At 33.8% G+C, this 15730-nt stretch overlaps 1 protein-coding gene and 1 long non-coding RNA gene across 2 annotated transcripts; both read right to left on the reverse strand.

Moving 5' to 3' along the window:
* LOC109841058 lies at positions 585 to 3145 on the reverse strand. Its single transcript, XR_002247139.1, has 2 exons — positions 2936 to 3145; positions 585 to 851 (listed from the first exon to the last, which is right to left on the reverse strand). It is a non-coding gene; the product is annotated as an uncharacterized LOC109841058 (long non-coding RNA).
* On the reverse strand, positions 4022 to 15021 carry LOC109842534. The gene is made up of 9 exons (XM_020411400.1): positions 14916 to 15021; positions 14657 to 14774; positions 13660 to 13729; positions 13537 to 13593; positions 13053 to 13309; positions 10143 to 10259; positions 7830 to 7881; positions 4287 to 4328; positions 4022 to 4116 (listed from the first exon to the last, which is right to left on the reverse strand). The coding sequence occupies exons 2-9, from the start codon at positions 14753 to 14755 to the stop codon at positions 4022 to 4024; spliced, it is 789 nt and encodes a 262-aa protein (XP_020266989.1). The 5' UTR covers positions 14756 to 14774; positions 14916 to 15021.

The following is a 15730-nucleotide window of genomic DNA, read 5'->3' on the forward strand; positions in this document are numbered from 1 at the left end:
TGTAATCTATTAAAAAAAAAGGCTAAATGGCATGTTAAAACTTTCATTACGCATATCTCAACTTTATTTTAAAGTAGAATTAAGATAAATTTAAAAAAAATTAATTAATTTAATAGTAAATTTAACAAATATTATCAGTTAAAAATTCTAAAATTAACATGTAAGTATCACAAATAAACATGCGGGTGAAAATTTTCACGTTCACATGATCAACGATAGCAACAAGCAAAATTTAAAAACTTTATGATATTTTATTATACCAAAATGTAACCTGAAACTTTATGGTATTCGTGCAATTTAGTCTAAAAAAATACAAATGAATATGTAAAAGAGGAAAACGGGTAGGAATGAGTTGTTCCTCCATAGATGGGTGCGCATGTGTGATTTTCTATATAAACCTCTCAAATCATGCGCATTTCTAAAACTATCCCCATATGCTATTTTACGTTCAAATCTCAGTCATCCTCGAGTTTACTCCATACTAACCTTTAGAAAATAAAGTCAAGAGCATTTCTTAAGAATACTTTTTTGAAACGATCAAACTATCCAACGAGTTAAAGAAGCAAGTACCTCATTAATTCATATTAGCAGCAGATAAAGCTCACTAATTCACATTAGCAGCAGATAAAGTGTGATGACGCAGGGATCAAAAAATCGGACAAGGATACATCTCACACAGACGTCAACCAGAAACGCAAACTGACGAACAAACGAAAACTTCTCAACTCTGATGTTTCTATCCGTAATGAAATATTATCAGTGATTCAATACATTCTCTACACATATTAAAACTTTAAAGGTTATACCACATATCACCTTCATTTTTCCAGCAGCCTTTTTGTCTCTGACCTCTGCAGGTTAAAAATGTAACCAATGAAAAGTACTCTCATTAAATCTGCTGACAAAGAAAATAAGAAAGTTCTCGCGCGGCTATACTTACCAATGAGTAATGCTATTACAAGCTTTTGGTAGTTCGCAACTGGAGTAGTTGCAACTCCAGTTGCATGCAACTGGGTCAAATTAGTGCAGTTGCAAGCTTTTGTTTTGTTACAACTCACAGTTACAGTTATAACCACAATTGTAAAACTAACTCCTAGTTGCAACATATGACTTACGTAAAAAACGGCCGCAACTCACAGTTACAACTGACCCAAATTTATTAAAAATACTTAATATTTCAAAATAAAGATTTAAAATAATCTTTTAAAAAATTATTACCATAATAATTTCTTCTAAAAAGTATTGAAAATGAAGTCATTTAAAAATATTTTTCCTAAAAAATGTTTCTTGTGAAAGTAATATCTTAAAAAATATTTTTGTAAGATAATTTTTTTAAAAAACAATAATTTATAAAATATAATTATTTGAAAAAAATAATATTATTCTAGAAAAATAAAAATATTATCTTTTAAAAATATTATTTTTCATAAAATAAATTATTTTTTAAAATAATATATCTAAAAAGTTCTATTTCTTGAGAAAGATTATATCTTTAAAATATATATTTTTAAAATAATATAATTTTCTTAAAATATATATTTTAAATAATATATTATTTTTAAAGTAATACATTATTTTTAAAAATTATTATACTAGTTTTTTAAAATATATTATTTTATTAAAAACATATTATTTTCTAAAATATATTAATTTTTTAAAGATATATTATTTTTAAAATATATTATCTTTGAAATTATATTACTTTTTAAAATAACATGTTCTTTTCAAAATAATATATTTTAATTAAATATATTGTTTTTAATATACTACTTTTATAAAAATATAATTTTCTAAAAAATAATAATTCTTTGAAAAACTATTTTTTGAAGAAATATTATTTTTTTTAAAAAATCTTCAAAAAACTAATTATAAAAAAATTATTAATTTTTGAAAAAATAAATTAAAAGTATTTTTTTTTTAAAACTAAAAGTTTCCTTGAATACTATTATAATTTGTTAAAATATTATTTTTGAAAATTTCAATAGTATTTTTCAAAAGATTATGAAAATGAATTATTTTTTAATAAAATTCATTTACAAACTATATTTTACAAAAAAATTACTTTACAAGATTATTTTATTTTATAAACAATATTATTTTTTTAAAATTAAAATTTTAATAAAATATTATTTTAAAAAAATATCTCATATAACTTTTAGAAAAATAGAAGTCAATTTACTTAACAATAAAAGCAATTATTTTTTTAGAAATAAATATTTCAAAAGTGCGGAAGGAATTAATAACTTAAATATAATTTATTAATGGTGAAAAATAAGTTGCAGGTGTTAAGTTACAAGCAAAATCAACTGCAACTGTAAGTTGCAAAATTTAAAATTTGAACCAAACAATTACAGCTGTAGTTGCATGTAAGAAGAGTTACAACGTCTTAGTTGCATGCAAGTGACACTTACATTGCAACTATAGTTGCAAGCAACCAAACGCCACCTAAGTGCAGTTGCAAATAAGCTAGCTATATATATGTTAACCCTTCCACAAATTCAAATCGATCTGGAATGCAGTTTTCCTTTAAGACACTAATGTCATTGTATAAATAAGCATGCTTAGACTAATTACATATCCCTCAAATTTGTGCTTTAAAAAGAAAAACTAGGGAGGGTTAGCTCGTTGAGAATAGTATCTTATTTTGAAGAAAAAGAAACACCAAAAATTAGACCTATAAGGGCGACAATGGTAATGACTGCAAGAAAAAACCAGGGCAGCCAACACCAATAGCATTCATAGAAACATAGCAAACACCACAGATCCAATGGTTTACACTTATGAATCCAGTAAGGCAGAAGAAAACGCATAAATATGGGAGTGAAGTGCAAATTGTAAAGAGTGCTTCTATGCCAGCGACTTCGAGCACAAAAAATAACAGATTAACACCCTAACTACCAGGAAAGTTAGGTTCTGGATTGAAAGAAAAACTGACCAAGAGGTTTGTCATCATCTAACGTTCATCTTCTCACCATGATCTCGCAGACTCCTTGCAACAAATGATGTTTGATGGCGACCAAAGACATTGTCATTAATAAATGATCTTCGGTCAAGGCACATATTCATAAAACACACTGATTGAACCCAACAGCTTATGCACAGTACTTATCATCTCCCTCCAGTCAATCTTCAGTAATGTTTTATACCCTTCAACACAACAGCATGATTAATGTTCTGTATAAGAATCTATTTTGGTGAAAGACTAGCGTAGCTTCTAAAATCTAAAGAGAAATCACTATTCAATATAAAGTCATGAAGGAAAAAACAAGACTATGTTGTGCATTTATCATCATCATTCTTCCTCCTTTAACAGTAGGAAAACAATGTTTTACTAATATTAAATAAAAATGCACCCCAAGATAAAATGGAAGGACCATCAAATATTCAGACTACAAAACTAAAATAAGACGGAACAAATTGCAAATAGAGCTCGTGCCATACAAACATGTATCACATGCCAGAAATATTTATTGTAGAGTGCTAAACACATTTCCAAGTAATGCCTAACTGCAAAAAATTCATACTTCTAACGGGCATGTTTCTTTCTGGCTGTGTTCTACAGAATTCATATACTAAGCAACAACGGAATGAAACATAATAGATAAATAAACAACATACTAGCTAGGCAGGTTACTAGGTTAGCCAAAAACAATTAATCACAAAACTCTTGAGTATAAAAGAATAACTGATTATCAAAAGAAAACAGACAAAGATTGCATGTAGACATATCAAATAAAAAACTTACCATGTTTAAACAATCACCTATGGACGTGTTGTCCAGAGTTTTCCAAGATTTTCCATGAAGGTTTCATTGCATTAGACCACCCAAACCCGAACTGCAAAAGTCCCTTGAGCCACCTTATCTTGTTTGCAACTTCCTCTAGTTCCATAACGGCTGATTCAACTGTATCTGAGTGTCTTCTTGAAGCCATGTATTTACTTTGCCTGCTATGTAACTTCGCCTGAAAATTTGAAGAAGCAAATCGACCTGCTCTGGATAATGACGTTGGTCTGAGAGAATTCATCTTTCTTTCAGGCAGGAAGAAGGATGGTTGCAAGAGTAATTTTCTTCAGCGACGCCATCTGACTTCAAGTGTGCTGCTATATCATTTCCTTCTGCATCAACATTAGCAAAAAAGATAACAATTAAGAAATGGAAAATAAATTTTGAATGCATCTGCTATGAAACCACTGTCTTCCTTACAAACAAGATATGTTTTTCCTTGAACAGGAAACTACCACATGGAAGCTTGGGGGGGAAATCTATATTCCATACAACTACCAACCTGTAGAATTTCTCACAAGAGCATCTCCTTCAGTTTCTTCATCTGCAATCCCGTGAATAGTAACTTTTATTAGGAAGCAGAGCTTTAAAGGTAAAATCTCCCTTAAACCACTTGATATAAGATGTACAACATGAGCTGAAGGCTTACATGAAAATTAAGTTAAAGTTAATATTTCTTTATCAGAGTATCCACAAGGTTGTAGAGCATGCATAATAGGAGGTATTTTCCTAGGCAAGAAAAGCCATGGCTTCCACAAAGCATTAGTCTATCATTTAGACTTTATGAAGGGGCTAATTCATATTAACTGTAATAGATATTCCCACCAAAGTACTAAGTTTTGCTATTTTTGGGAATGACTAGTGTACACTATACAGAGAGCAGAGAATAGAGGCTTCGCCAGAAGTCTGAAGATAACCCTTTAAAACCAGAGTTTTGCTAGATAATGTGAATAAGTTTGAATATTGTGGTGCTATTCTTGCAATATATGGATAGGTTTCTAAGTGATCAAATATTTTAGCATTGACTTGGAAAACAAAAACAGAAAGGACAACTAGGAAAGAACCTGTACCAAAAAGATTATAAACCAAACAACAATGGCAAAGTATTTTATCCCACCCTATCCTTCCACTTACATGATTCATTTTCCTCCATGAAATAATCAATTTTCACTTGTTAAGTTAAAAAATATAAGATCTCTTACTACCACGATATGTTTGTTTACGTCTACCCCCAGTCAGCATCACTTCTTCAATTATGAGCCGCCACTTTTAATAGATACACTCATTGGTTACCGCTGCACATGTTTAAAACATCCCAAACAATTTCCTTTTGTCTTCTAAATACACAAACCCCTAATGTCATATGAATGAAAAGGTCAACACATGTTACAGCTACTAACCTTTAGAAGTCAAGTGGAACCTAGAAGTCAATGAAAGCTCTTCGAACATAGTGAGAGATTCTGATAAACAACACAGCATTCTACAAAGATAGGATGTTCTTGACAGTATGTTTGTATGATGTCAAATTCTTCCAAGCACTCATCGCCTCTTCTGAGGCATTATTGAAGTGTTGCCTCATTTAATTAAAATTGGAACCTATCGAATCGGGTCTCGCACCCAATAAGCGCTAGTGTAAAACCCGTTTATTAGAAATACCCTCCCAAATCAGATTTGGGGCTCCTGATTCTCTGTACCGTGTCTCTTCTCTCTCACAAAAGCCGCAAATGATGAACAGAAAATGGTGAATGGAAAACGACGAGCGAAAGGCAGACAACGATGATCAGTTATCGCAGCAAATGACAAACAGGCGATTGACGGGACCAACGAGTTTTCTTTAAAAAACTTTTAGCCTGCTTGATGCTAATTCTATTTTGGTAGAGTTAATTATGTTTTGGTAGTTGACCTTATCTTGATTTTAATATTTGTGTTTATTGTAATGGGATATCATATTTTGACTTGCTGTTTTGCTTTGAGTTTAACTGTTTGTTCAGTTTTATTTTATGAATTTTTTATGAAAGAGGCTTTTTTTTATAAATATTTAGCAAAAACGACCGTTTTGCTAAATATTTAGCAAAATCGACCTCTTTTTAGTCAGCTTTGATAACGACCGTTTTGCTAAATATCAAAGCTGGCAAAAAAAAATCGATTTTATAAAATATGAGATTCAAAACACACGGGACTACTAGTCCCGTCTGTTTAGTGGTCGCTCATCGCGCCCTAAACAAGCTGAGAAAAATCCACAATACTAGTAGTCTTATGGATTTTCTACACAGTAACAAAAAAACCCACTTTCCTCCATCACCACCATCTTCTTCTTCTTCTTCCCTATAAATCTAACATTATCCTTCTCAAAAAAACCCTACTCTCCCTCCACCACCACCGGAGGAGGATGCTAAGGAGTTGTGGGCGATCTAGAAGGAGATGGTGGCGATGGGGAGGTCGAGGGAGGGCGGAGGGAGGGAAGGGAGGGGGAGCACGAGTTGGGTAAGCTAGGGGAGGAGAGGGAGAGGAGGACACAAGAGGTCGGGAGGGAAGGTGAGGCCAATGGTAGACTCGATGCGGGTCAGGGTGGGGGTTGAGCGGGAGGTGGAGAGTGGAGGCCGACGGTGTGGAGGTGGAGAGTNAAGGGAGCGAGTTAGGGCGGGGGTTGAGCGGCGATCAACGTCGACCATGGTTGGTTTTGGTTTTTGGATTTTTGAGAAGGAGAGTGTTAGATTTTAGGGGTTTTAATGGAGGGGGAGAGGAAGAGGAGGATGTCGGAGGAGGATGTTAAGAGGGCAGCGATTAGCCTTGGTGAGCTGATGGGTAATTTATAGTGAAGAAGAAGAAGATGATGGTGGTGGTGATGGAGGGGGGGTGAAGAAGAAGATAGTAGTGGTGATGGAGGGATAGGGGGGTTGTTATTGTGCAGAAAGCCTACAGAACTACTAGTCCCCTAGGTTTTTTTCAATTTGTTTAGGGCGCGAAGTGTTTTGAAACTTATATTTTACAAAATCAACTTCTTTTTAGCCAGTCTTGGTAAGCTGGCCAAAAAGAGATTGATTTTGTTAAATTTTTAGCAAAGCGATCGTTCTTGCTAAATATTTATCAAAAAAGGCCTCTTTCAAAAAATTCTTCTTTTTTGTTTTAATTGCTTGATGTGAGAGTTTGCTTGAGTCACTATTTTTTGGTAGTTAATCTTATCTTGGCATTCATTTGTTTGTATTGTAAGGCTATCATAGGATATCATAATGTTGTGAGTTACTATTTTTTTTTCAAATTTTTCTTTTTCCTTGCTTGATGCTAGTTCTATTTTGCTTGACTTGCTGTTTTTTGGTGCTAATCTTATCTTGGTTTTATATTTCATTTGTACTGAAAGAGTTCTGTTTGAGTTACTATAATATCAAAAGTTTATATAATATCAAAAGTTTAACTTATGGTCAAATTGATCGCAATTTTATAACGGAAAAACATAAGCTATACTACCATGAACCTATACAGAATTTGATTTAGTTGTCTAATAAGATTGCAAAACATGTATAATGCATATTTGCATGAAAGTTGTAGCGAAACTGCGAAGTCTGTGATTCTGTGAATTGTGAAATATCATTTTCTTGGATATTAGACTTGACTTTTGATTTGTGGAACATTATTCACTCTGTTTGGTGTGTTAAGATTATAGATTAAGATTTATTATGTATTTTGATAGGTGATAATTATAAACTTTTGGGTTGTGCACCTCCCTAACTGAGGCAGACGCACCATATTATGCCTTGCGAATAGTGCGTCTAAAGGGCTAGCGCCCTGCATTGTGCCTAGCACCTTGATAATTGATATCACTGTAGACTAAAACAAAACAATACAAGACAAATAAGAAAATAAAAACGATAAGGATAGTCTCTAACCCGCAGTAATGATAAGGATAATCGTTGACCCGCTGTAATGATAGTAGGCTCATTTTTTGCTTCATATTTGCATTGTACTTATAAATGCTTATGATACAATGTTTCATGACTAGAGTCTTAAACATTCGGGAAAAGATTCATACAAAGATGAAAAACACTACCTTGTTTAAGTGGCTGAACCAAACGAGCGCAATACTGAGAACTGCCATACTCCTATCGCCAACCAAAACAAAGTGAAAGAAATTATTGTTAACTTTTCGAAGAAGTAGAATAAAACAACATAACACACAAACAAGTAAATTTAGTAAGTTAGAATCAATCTCTGCTAAAAAACATATATCAAATGCAGATGATCAGGCAAGAAAAGGATGATATCTTTGTATAGACAAGTCTGTTTTTCTATAATAATTTGGGTCTAACAATTAAAGTAGAACAGAAAAAATTGAATACTATACATATATCCTATACCTTAACTATGCATTTGCAAAGTGATAATATATTACATACATAAATCTCGTATAACATCTGTTAGCCGGGACGGATAAAAGTGGAATGAGTGTGGGGGCACGTGCCCCCTTAAATATTTCTAATATATTAGGATTTATTTACACTTTTAATAGGTGCTCCCACGAGCTTTTTACTTGGTGTCTCCCACAAAGAGAACAAATGTGAATGACAATGTCGGAATTTAGCAATGTTTTGTTGACTTTTATGATGAAAATGAAAATGATTATGTGTTGATATGAAAATCTTAAAGAAAATTATTATGTGGTGAGATATTTGTAATTATTATATAAATATTTTTTGTGGGTACAATTTCTATTGTAGAAGTCACTAATATGTAATATAATTGTATAGGTGTCTCATGAGGAAAAAATTTCTAGACCCATCCCTATCTGTTAGCAAGATCCTTCATGAAAGAGCACATGTTCAAACTCAATTTTCTATTTTCTATTTTTTTTTATTGTATTTTTCTCATTCTGATATTAAGGATGAGATGCTCCTATTGACGATAAAATGAGAGAATTAGTTGAGGTGGTTTGGTCATATACAACGGAGGTACTCATTTCTTGTCCCGTCTTTTAGTGTATACCCACAAGATCATCATAACATTCTCGTTTCTGCTATACTCATACTTATTTTCAATTCCCAACATTCCAATCCATAAAGCATTGCTGGTCTTCTAATTATCATATAGAATTTAACCTGGTAAAATTCAATCCAATACTTATTAGGACATTAACCTAATAAGTATTGGAAATATACACAAGTATCCATGCAAAACTACCATCAATATTACATGGGCTCTACAGCACCTAACCTACTAAACTAGTTGGTAAGCAAGGCTTAACCACGCAGCTCCACAGATGAAGATCTCCTAACTACTACACATTTGACGAGGTCAGGTTCAGGGTACAGGTCACAAATACCACTCTATTCAGAAGCCATACATGCTGCGTGATGAACTAATAAAGCACCATTTGCCTTGCTATGTTTAAGGATTAGCACTTAGTAGAGCATTACAGGAAGTAACTGAAGATTGAGTACACAATAAAAGAACTAAGGAATTGTATTCTGGTCATATATGTTGTATTTTGTTTCCTTACTATCCAGAAACCACACTCTGATAATCTAACTAATGGTTTTACGCCTTTAACCATTTAAAAAATATAAAATTGTCAAGTAAACCATGAAGAGAGAGTTTTTTCATCTCAGAAGTTTGTGCTTGAAATCACACGTCATATTAACTAAGGTAGACATCTAAAATTACAACGAGAAGACGAGAAGAAGAGATATAGTGGAATTTTTGTCAGAAGTGTTGATTTAGAAGATGAGTCAAAAATATCCTTTAGTGAAAGAAACTCATGATGCATGAGAGCTATCAAGAATACATGCTTCAATCTGCATCATGCCGCACATGGGTAGAAATTGTAACATGCACTTCTTGCAGTGACATTGCCATGTTGCATGTACTATAGCTATTTGCCCACCTCTCATGTTCCATGGTTCAGTTTCAATGGGTCCTCATTCATACTCCATGCTTAACTTCAAACTGACAGACATGATTGTAATAAAACCTCACCAGTCCTTCTGAGTATAAAATTATTTTCAAAGAAACTTTCACTAGTAAATATTTGGTAAGTGGTAAGTGGTAACACTTCACAGGCAAGAAGGCTAAAGACCCAAATCTAATGACTCGTTACCCAAAATAATTACACAGACTTTTCTTTACAGTTCAAAAAGATAGGTAGAAAATACAGCATACTCAAAGATTCTGTAAGATTGTCGCATTCGCATCAGGCTTCTGAAACAAAGATTTACCAAAGCCTAGCAGAACTTGACTACGGGTATCTTAATTTGATCCGTCATTACTAAAACAAGCTTCTCCTAGTTAACATGCAATAAGATAATTATACTAGGAACTCATGAAAAAAGGGAGAAAATAACTGCATAACTTGAGCACAAGAAATCACCCTTGATATGGGTACTGTCCATCCATGCTGTGGAGTCCAGTTTAAGGATGGCCGCAAGTCCTTGCAAAAAGCTTCATAAACTTTTCCTTCACCAATTGGAGGATCTGGCAACTTTATCTTTAGACATAAACAGAGAAAATTTTCTTATTTTCAAACTATTTTCTTTGTGGTGTACCCTATTAGTGATGACTGATCATAACAAAGAAAATTCACTTTCGGTTATCACAAAAATGGAACTCATTAAAGCAGCTGGGATATCCATAATCATTAAAAATAACTTGAGATGAGATCATAAACTAAGAAGGAATAAATGTTCATACGCACAGTATGCAATTGACTATGTCAACGTTAAGCCTACTTAATTCAATACAAGCATCATAATCATCATCAGTTAAGCGCTTAATCCTTCAATCCTTCAAACAAAATAGGGTGGGCTATCCAAGCATTCATCTATAAAGAGAAGGTTCAAAAGAAGTCTGAGTCAACCTTGTGAACTTGTCAACTTGGTACCTTTTTCCTAGCTGGAAACTGGGTGAGAGAGTTATGTTTGTGTAACAGGCTAGTGATAACAATGCTAGTCGGCATGCAGTGCACTCTCATGGAACCCAAGAGAAACTATACCTTCTCAAGACAAAGAGTACAGAAGAGAAAGAGATTAAATGATGATAAGATTGATTATAAGGATTCTTATTCAAGTTTAAGGCATCATAAAATCCAAACTAGCCGAGTACAAAATTACACTACATAATCTAAAAACAGCCGAGTAAAAAGTTGGAATATAATTTCAGATCTTTATTCAGTAATTAATCTCAAAACTCCTATATATTTGTCATGCATGTCTTAGCATCTCCTATAACCTGTTAATTCTTTTTCTCCAGAACTTATTCCCTTTGTCGGTCAACACGGCTGGATAATAAACCACAGCCCAAAGCTAGTGGTATCACAAGCCATGTTTACTCCGACTAGTATAGCTCTTGATCCATCCCTCTTGACAGGGTATGTGAAATCACCCCGATAGGAAATTTACATTGTGTATTTTACTCACATATGTTGAAACGCCTATTGGCAAAATCCACTGGTTAGGAAAAAGCTTGGTCATGCATTAAGTGTTTTCTTCAATTCTATAATTCAAGAACTAATTTAAAATATTTTCAAGCATGCAGAAAGAGGAAGTAAAAAATTATGATTTTGTTTATAAGAATGTGTTACTGAGAAGTGAGACCTATGCAATCGTCAACCTCTGGCAAGTGAAACAAACGATATGGCAATGACAGTGATTAGAAAGTTCCAAACTTCCAATACACAGAATATTTCTATTTAAAAAGAAAGGATTTATATTTGTATGTGTATGTGTAACTAAGTCTAGAAAAGTGGATGGAGTCATTGTGATGGAATGGCCAACGCGCAAAGTATCAGAAATCTACTACTATACACAGGTGGTAAAGTACTTCAAATTGAAACAGAGTAATCGTAATAGAGTATTACCCACCATCAGCTATGAATTAAAATAGAGAATTTAGACTGCACAACTTACCTCTAGACATTAGTCCAGATGTTTATGGTAAAAGATATTTAATAAGATGTTTAATAAACATGTGAAACCAGTGATCGTAAATTTCCACCCAGTGAACATGTCCTCACAAGTAAAAGGATGACAGGGAGTTGTTGTTGAGTAAGATAAGTTTCTCTTTCACAAAAGATACCATCTACAAGCCACATCAGGGGTACAAATTTACTAAACAAACTTTATGAATGATGGAGGTTAAAGTAATTAACTGTACAGTTGAATGGTTATACTAGTTATGTATCTCAGATTTGTAGCAATGATAAATTTGAGAGATGATTCAATTTCTAATCATTCTGCATCCTTGACAGCGTGGAAGGATGGAGGGTACAGGTGAATGGTTATAGTAATTAACTGTACAGTTGAGAGATGGAGGTTAAAGTAATTAACTGTACAGTTGAATGGTTATACTAGTTATGTATCTCAGATTTGTAGCAATGATAAAGTTGAGAGATGATTCAATTCTAATCATTCTGCATCCTTGACAGCGTGGAAGGAAAAACAAACTATTGCAGTGATGCCAATAAAGCTAAGATGCTAATAAAAGTTAGATTAGGACCAAAATAAAGGCCTAAGTAGGTATCTATAAATTTTTAAGTTGGTATTCAGTTAGAGTGCAGTTGATCTAGGATGCACAAAGCTTAAGATTTCTTGAAAGGAGGCATCTTTATGCACTTGATACACTACCAAATAAATACAGAAATTTACAAGAGTATTAAGAGCTTAGAAATGAAAAAGAACCTAACAAGCGAAAGGAAAGGCAAAAGAGGGGGTGTAGGTCACAATTCCAAAGATAAAATCACTTTAAAATGTTGCAAATAAAACTAAGAAAAAAATTTCCCTCAAAAAAAAAGAATATAAGAAGTTGATTAGAACCTGAAAGAAATTAACTAAAGTGTCTCCACGAAAATGCTACATGACTAATATGAGTCTCTTAACTCATTAAGAGAAGTGAACCCAATTTTAGGTGGAATAGAATCTCAAGAATTTAGTCAGTAGTCATAGATTTTAAGTAAGTCCAATAGCAGTCGTGGAAGAATTAAATAGACGATGTTAGTAGATGAAAGTATATTCATTTATTTCAAACAATAATATATGACGACTTTAGGTTTAAATTCTCCATCATGGTGACTACTCCACACTATGCAAAGAGAATCCAGGTCTTTGTTGCATGCCGCAGACTGGGAAATTAAAGAGGTGTGGCATCTGACCCCTTGCTTAATGACAGTTGGTGCATCATTTGAAGATGGCATGCAGGCAAACAGAAAAGTATATGCAATCACAATAATACATCTCATAGGAGTACACTGACCAAATGTAGCAACTGATTCCAGCTAAAATAATACCTCAACTCTATCATTTCCCAATATCTGGGTAACTCGGCCAGACCAGAAACAACCATCAGACCACCAATCCACCAAATCCCCCACTTCCCAGTCATCCTCAGCAATAGCAACGACATCAACTGCTGGATATGAGTCAGGACGTGCGCTTTCACGAAAGTAAGGTGGGAATGTCGGGCGCACCATAAGCTCTAGTTTATTGTCGTCGTGTGATTTAGAATATCGTAGGGGCTTTTGATACAATTTTGTCCATGTTATCCCTGTAAACATCAAGTTATGAGCAAATGAGCCAAACATGATTATTGGTAGCCACCATTTTAATTGGTGATCATCAATGTTGCAGGTACATGCTAATATGGCTCCAGTTAAAAAAATACTGAAATAAAGAATGATATATAAAAGTCAGAAGCAAAGTTAATAAGCTATACAATTCCTCCCCAAGACACTCACCTCTTCCTAAGTAATCAACTAAATGATTCACAATTACCTATCTCATCTGCGGAACTGGACAAGCAATATATGTGAAGAACATCCATCACAGTTTCTGAAAACAATTGTCTTCATAAACTTGCATGCCGATAGATAACAATGAGATTATAGAATTACTTACTTTCATCTGGGAAGTCAAAGAACTCTAAAAAATATTGAATATTTCCTTTCTTTCCACGTATGTCTTTTATCTGACAGAAATCATAAGATTAATAGATTAGGAAGCAAGCGTCAAAAATGAGATTAAGCAAAAGTATGTTTATGAGTATTCAGAAATCAAATAAGTACCGACTCAAATAAAAATCAATATCATGAGTGGGAGATAAGAGGCATTCGTGCAATGGAAGGCAAGCAATAACAACCTAACAAAAAGACATGCTTTTATTGTAGAGGCCTTACAAACTAATATATAGGGGCTTCTAATCCCCATATAAAGTGCATTTATCTCATACTTTACATGACAGTGCTTTCACATATCAAAGATATCTTATTGTGCAATGTGCATGCTACAATTTCTCCCACCTAATAATCATGGATTACTTCAGACAAAAAAAAAACTTCCCTGTGGGTTAAAACCGCACAATCAACGCAACACCTTCAAACAAGCGTCACCTCAAGCTGCCAACTCTAAATCTTAGCTTTCCATATGTTATATAAGGTCAGAAAGGTTATGCCAGTTACGGAAACACAATTTATGATACAGTATACTTATGTTAGAGAAACCACAGAAAAAACATTTAATTTTTTGTAGCCATAACGAGAGCACAACAGAAATAAGTCGTAAAATACACTTCACTATGAGAAAATTATGGCATTTTCACCCTGCAACGAACTCATATTTTCTAATTCAATGTCAATCATATGTTTTCATGCAAAACTGAGATGAAGTTTTGACACAAACGAGAAGATCGGTTTTTACCCGTGTTTGAAGAACAACCTACTTAACTACCCAAGGAGAACTCCAATCCATGAATCAAATATATCAGCGAGCAATCCGGAAAATAAACATATTCATTGAAATAATAAACTATCATAAGCAAGCACAACGCAAGATCACATATAAAAATACTTGGAAACGGAAAAACCACTGGAAACGAGAGCGTGGTCCAAAAATGTACCTTACAGCGGAACCAAGCACTGCGATAGCCATTCATGAAGCTCTTTGATTCAGCCTCTTGCCCGACTTCGAAAGGCAAGTGATTTTGATTCGCTGACATCCTCCTAACGTGACGAGCTCTTCAATAAATGATCAAAATTTGCTCGTAAACGAAATATGAAGCGAATAATAACTATGATAATAATTCAAGATATAAGCCTACAAATCTAATCTTTGGTTTTCCTAAGAACAAGAAAACCTCGTCAGGGAAGAAAAATAACCTCGGATTCTGATGGCCGGCGAGGAACCCTCGTCGGGGTAGCAGTGGAGGGTTTTGATTAGGGTTTCGAAAGAGATCAAAAGAGGAAGAAAGAGTGTATTTTGAGGGAAAAATACTATTGATTTGTAAATTGTAGACCTAACCGTAAATAAGAAAATTGTATGGTTTCCATTAGAAAGCAACAGTTTTTATTTAACTATCATAATATTTCTACCGAAAAGGAAACATTTTTTGCAAGTTTTGCCCCGCTTCGAAAAACTACAAATGATAGGATAACAAACAAATGATAGGATAACAGGAGATAAGTGCAGTGATTCTGGCAAATTTTATCATTTCAATTTTTTTTACTGTAGTCCTTATGTGATAAGCGATGTTGTCTCAACTATGTCAGTGGTGGGTGATGTGTCATTGGACAACCTGTTATAGAAGGTGCTTTTTTTTATTTTTTGAAAAGAGAAGGTGTTGTTTCAAATCAAGAAAGTAAAGTGGAATTTTCTGTTTCTAAAGATGACATCAGTGACAAAAAAGAAGTCTCCTTGTGTTGAGACTTGTGACCGAGCAAGTGGGCCATGCATGGTATCATGTCCCGTGTCTCTAGTCAAGGTAAATTTTGCTGAGGGAATTCAATTCTAGAATTCTGAGCTCTCTAATGGCGTGGTGGATGGTGATAACGGAGAGACATTGTTTGATGTTGAGCCTCTGAAATTGATTCCTCCTTACTACTTTGACAAAATGATGGGAGGTGCTGGAACTCAGGAGCTGAATCTTGTCATGAGAAGTTCCAGAGTCGCTGGGTATAGACGGTATAGATAAAGC

The sequence above is a fragment of the Asparagus officinalis genome, chromosome 5, assembly GCF_001876935.1.
Source record: "Asparagus officinalis chromosome 5, Aspof.V1, whole genome shotgun sequence".
Classification (NCBI taxonomy): domain Eukaryota; kingdom Viridiplantae; phylum Streptophyta; class Magnoliopsida; order Asparagales; family Asparagaceae; genus Asparagus; species Asparagus officinalis.

Bases quoted from the DNA above. Each gene is read 5' to 3' on its own strand.
- LOC109842534 (XM_020411400.1), bottom strand. From the start codon at position 14,755: ATGTCAGCGAATCAAAATCACTTGCCTTTCGAAGTCGGGCAAGAGGCT. The intron at 13,310-13,536 runs GTAATTGTGAAT...TGATGTTTACAG, and splicing joins CAGTTCCGCAGATGAGATAG to GGATAACATGGACAAAATTG. The intron at 4,329-7,829 runs GTAGTGTTTTTC...ACGGGATTGCAG, and splicing joins GGTTCAGCCACTTAAACAAG to ATGAAGAAACTGAAGGAGAT.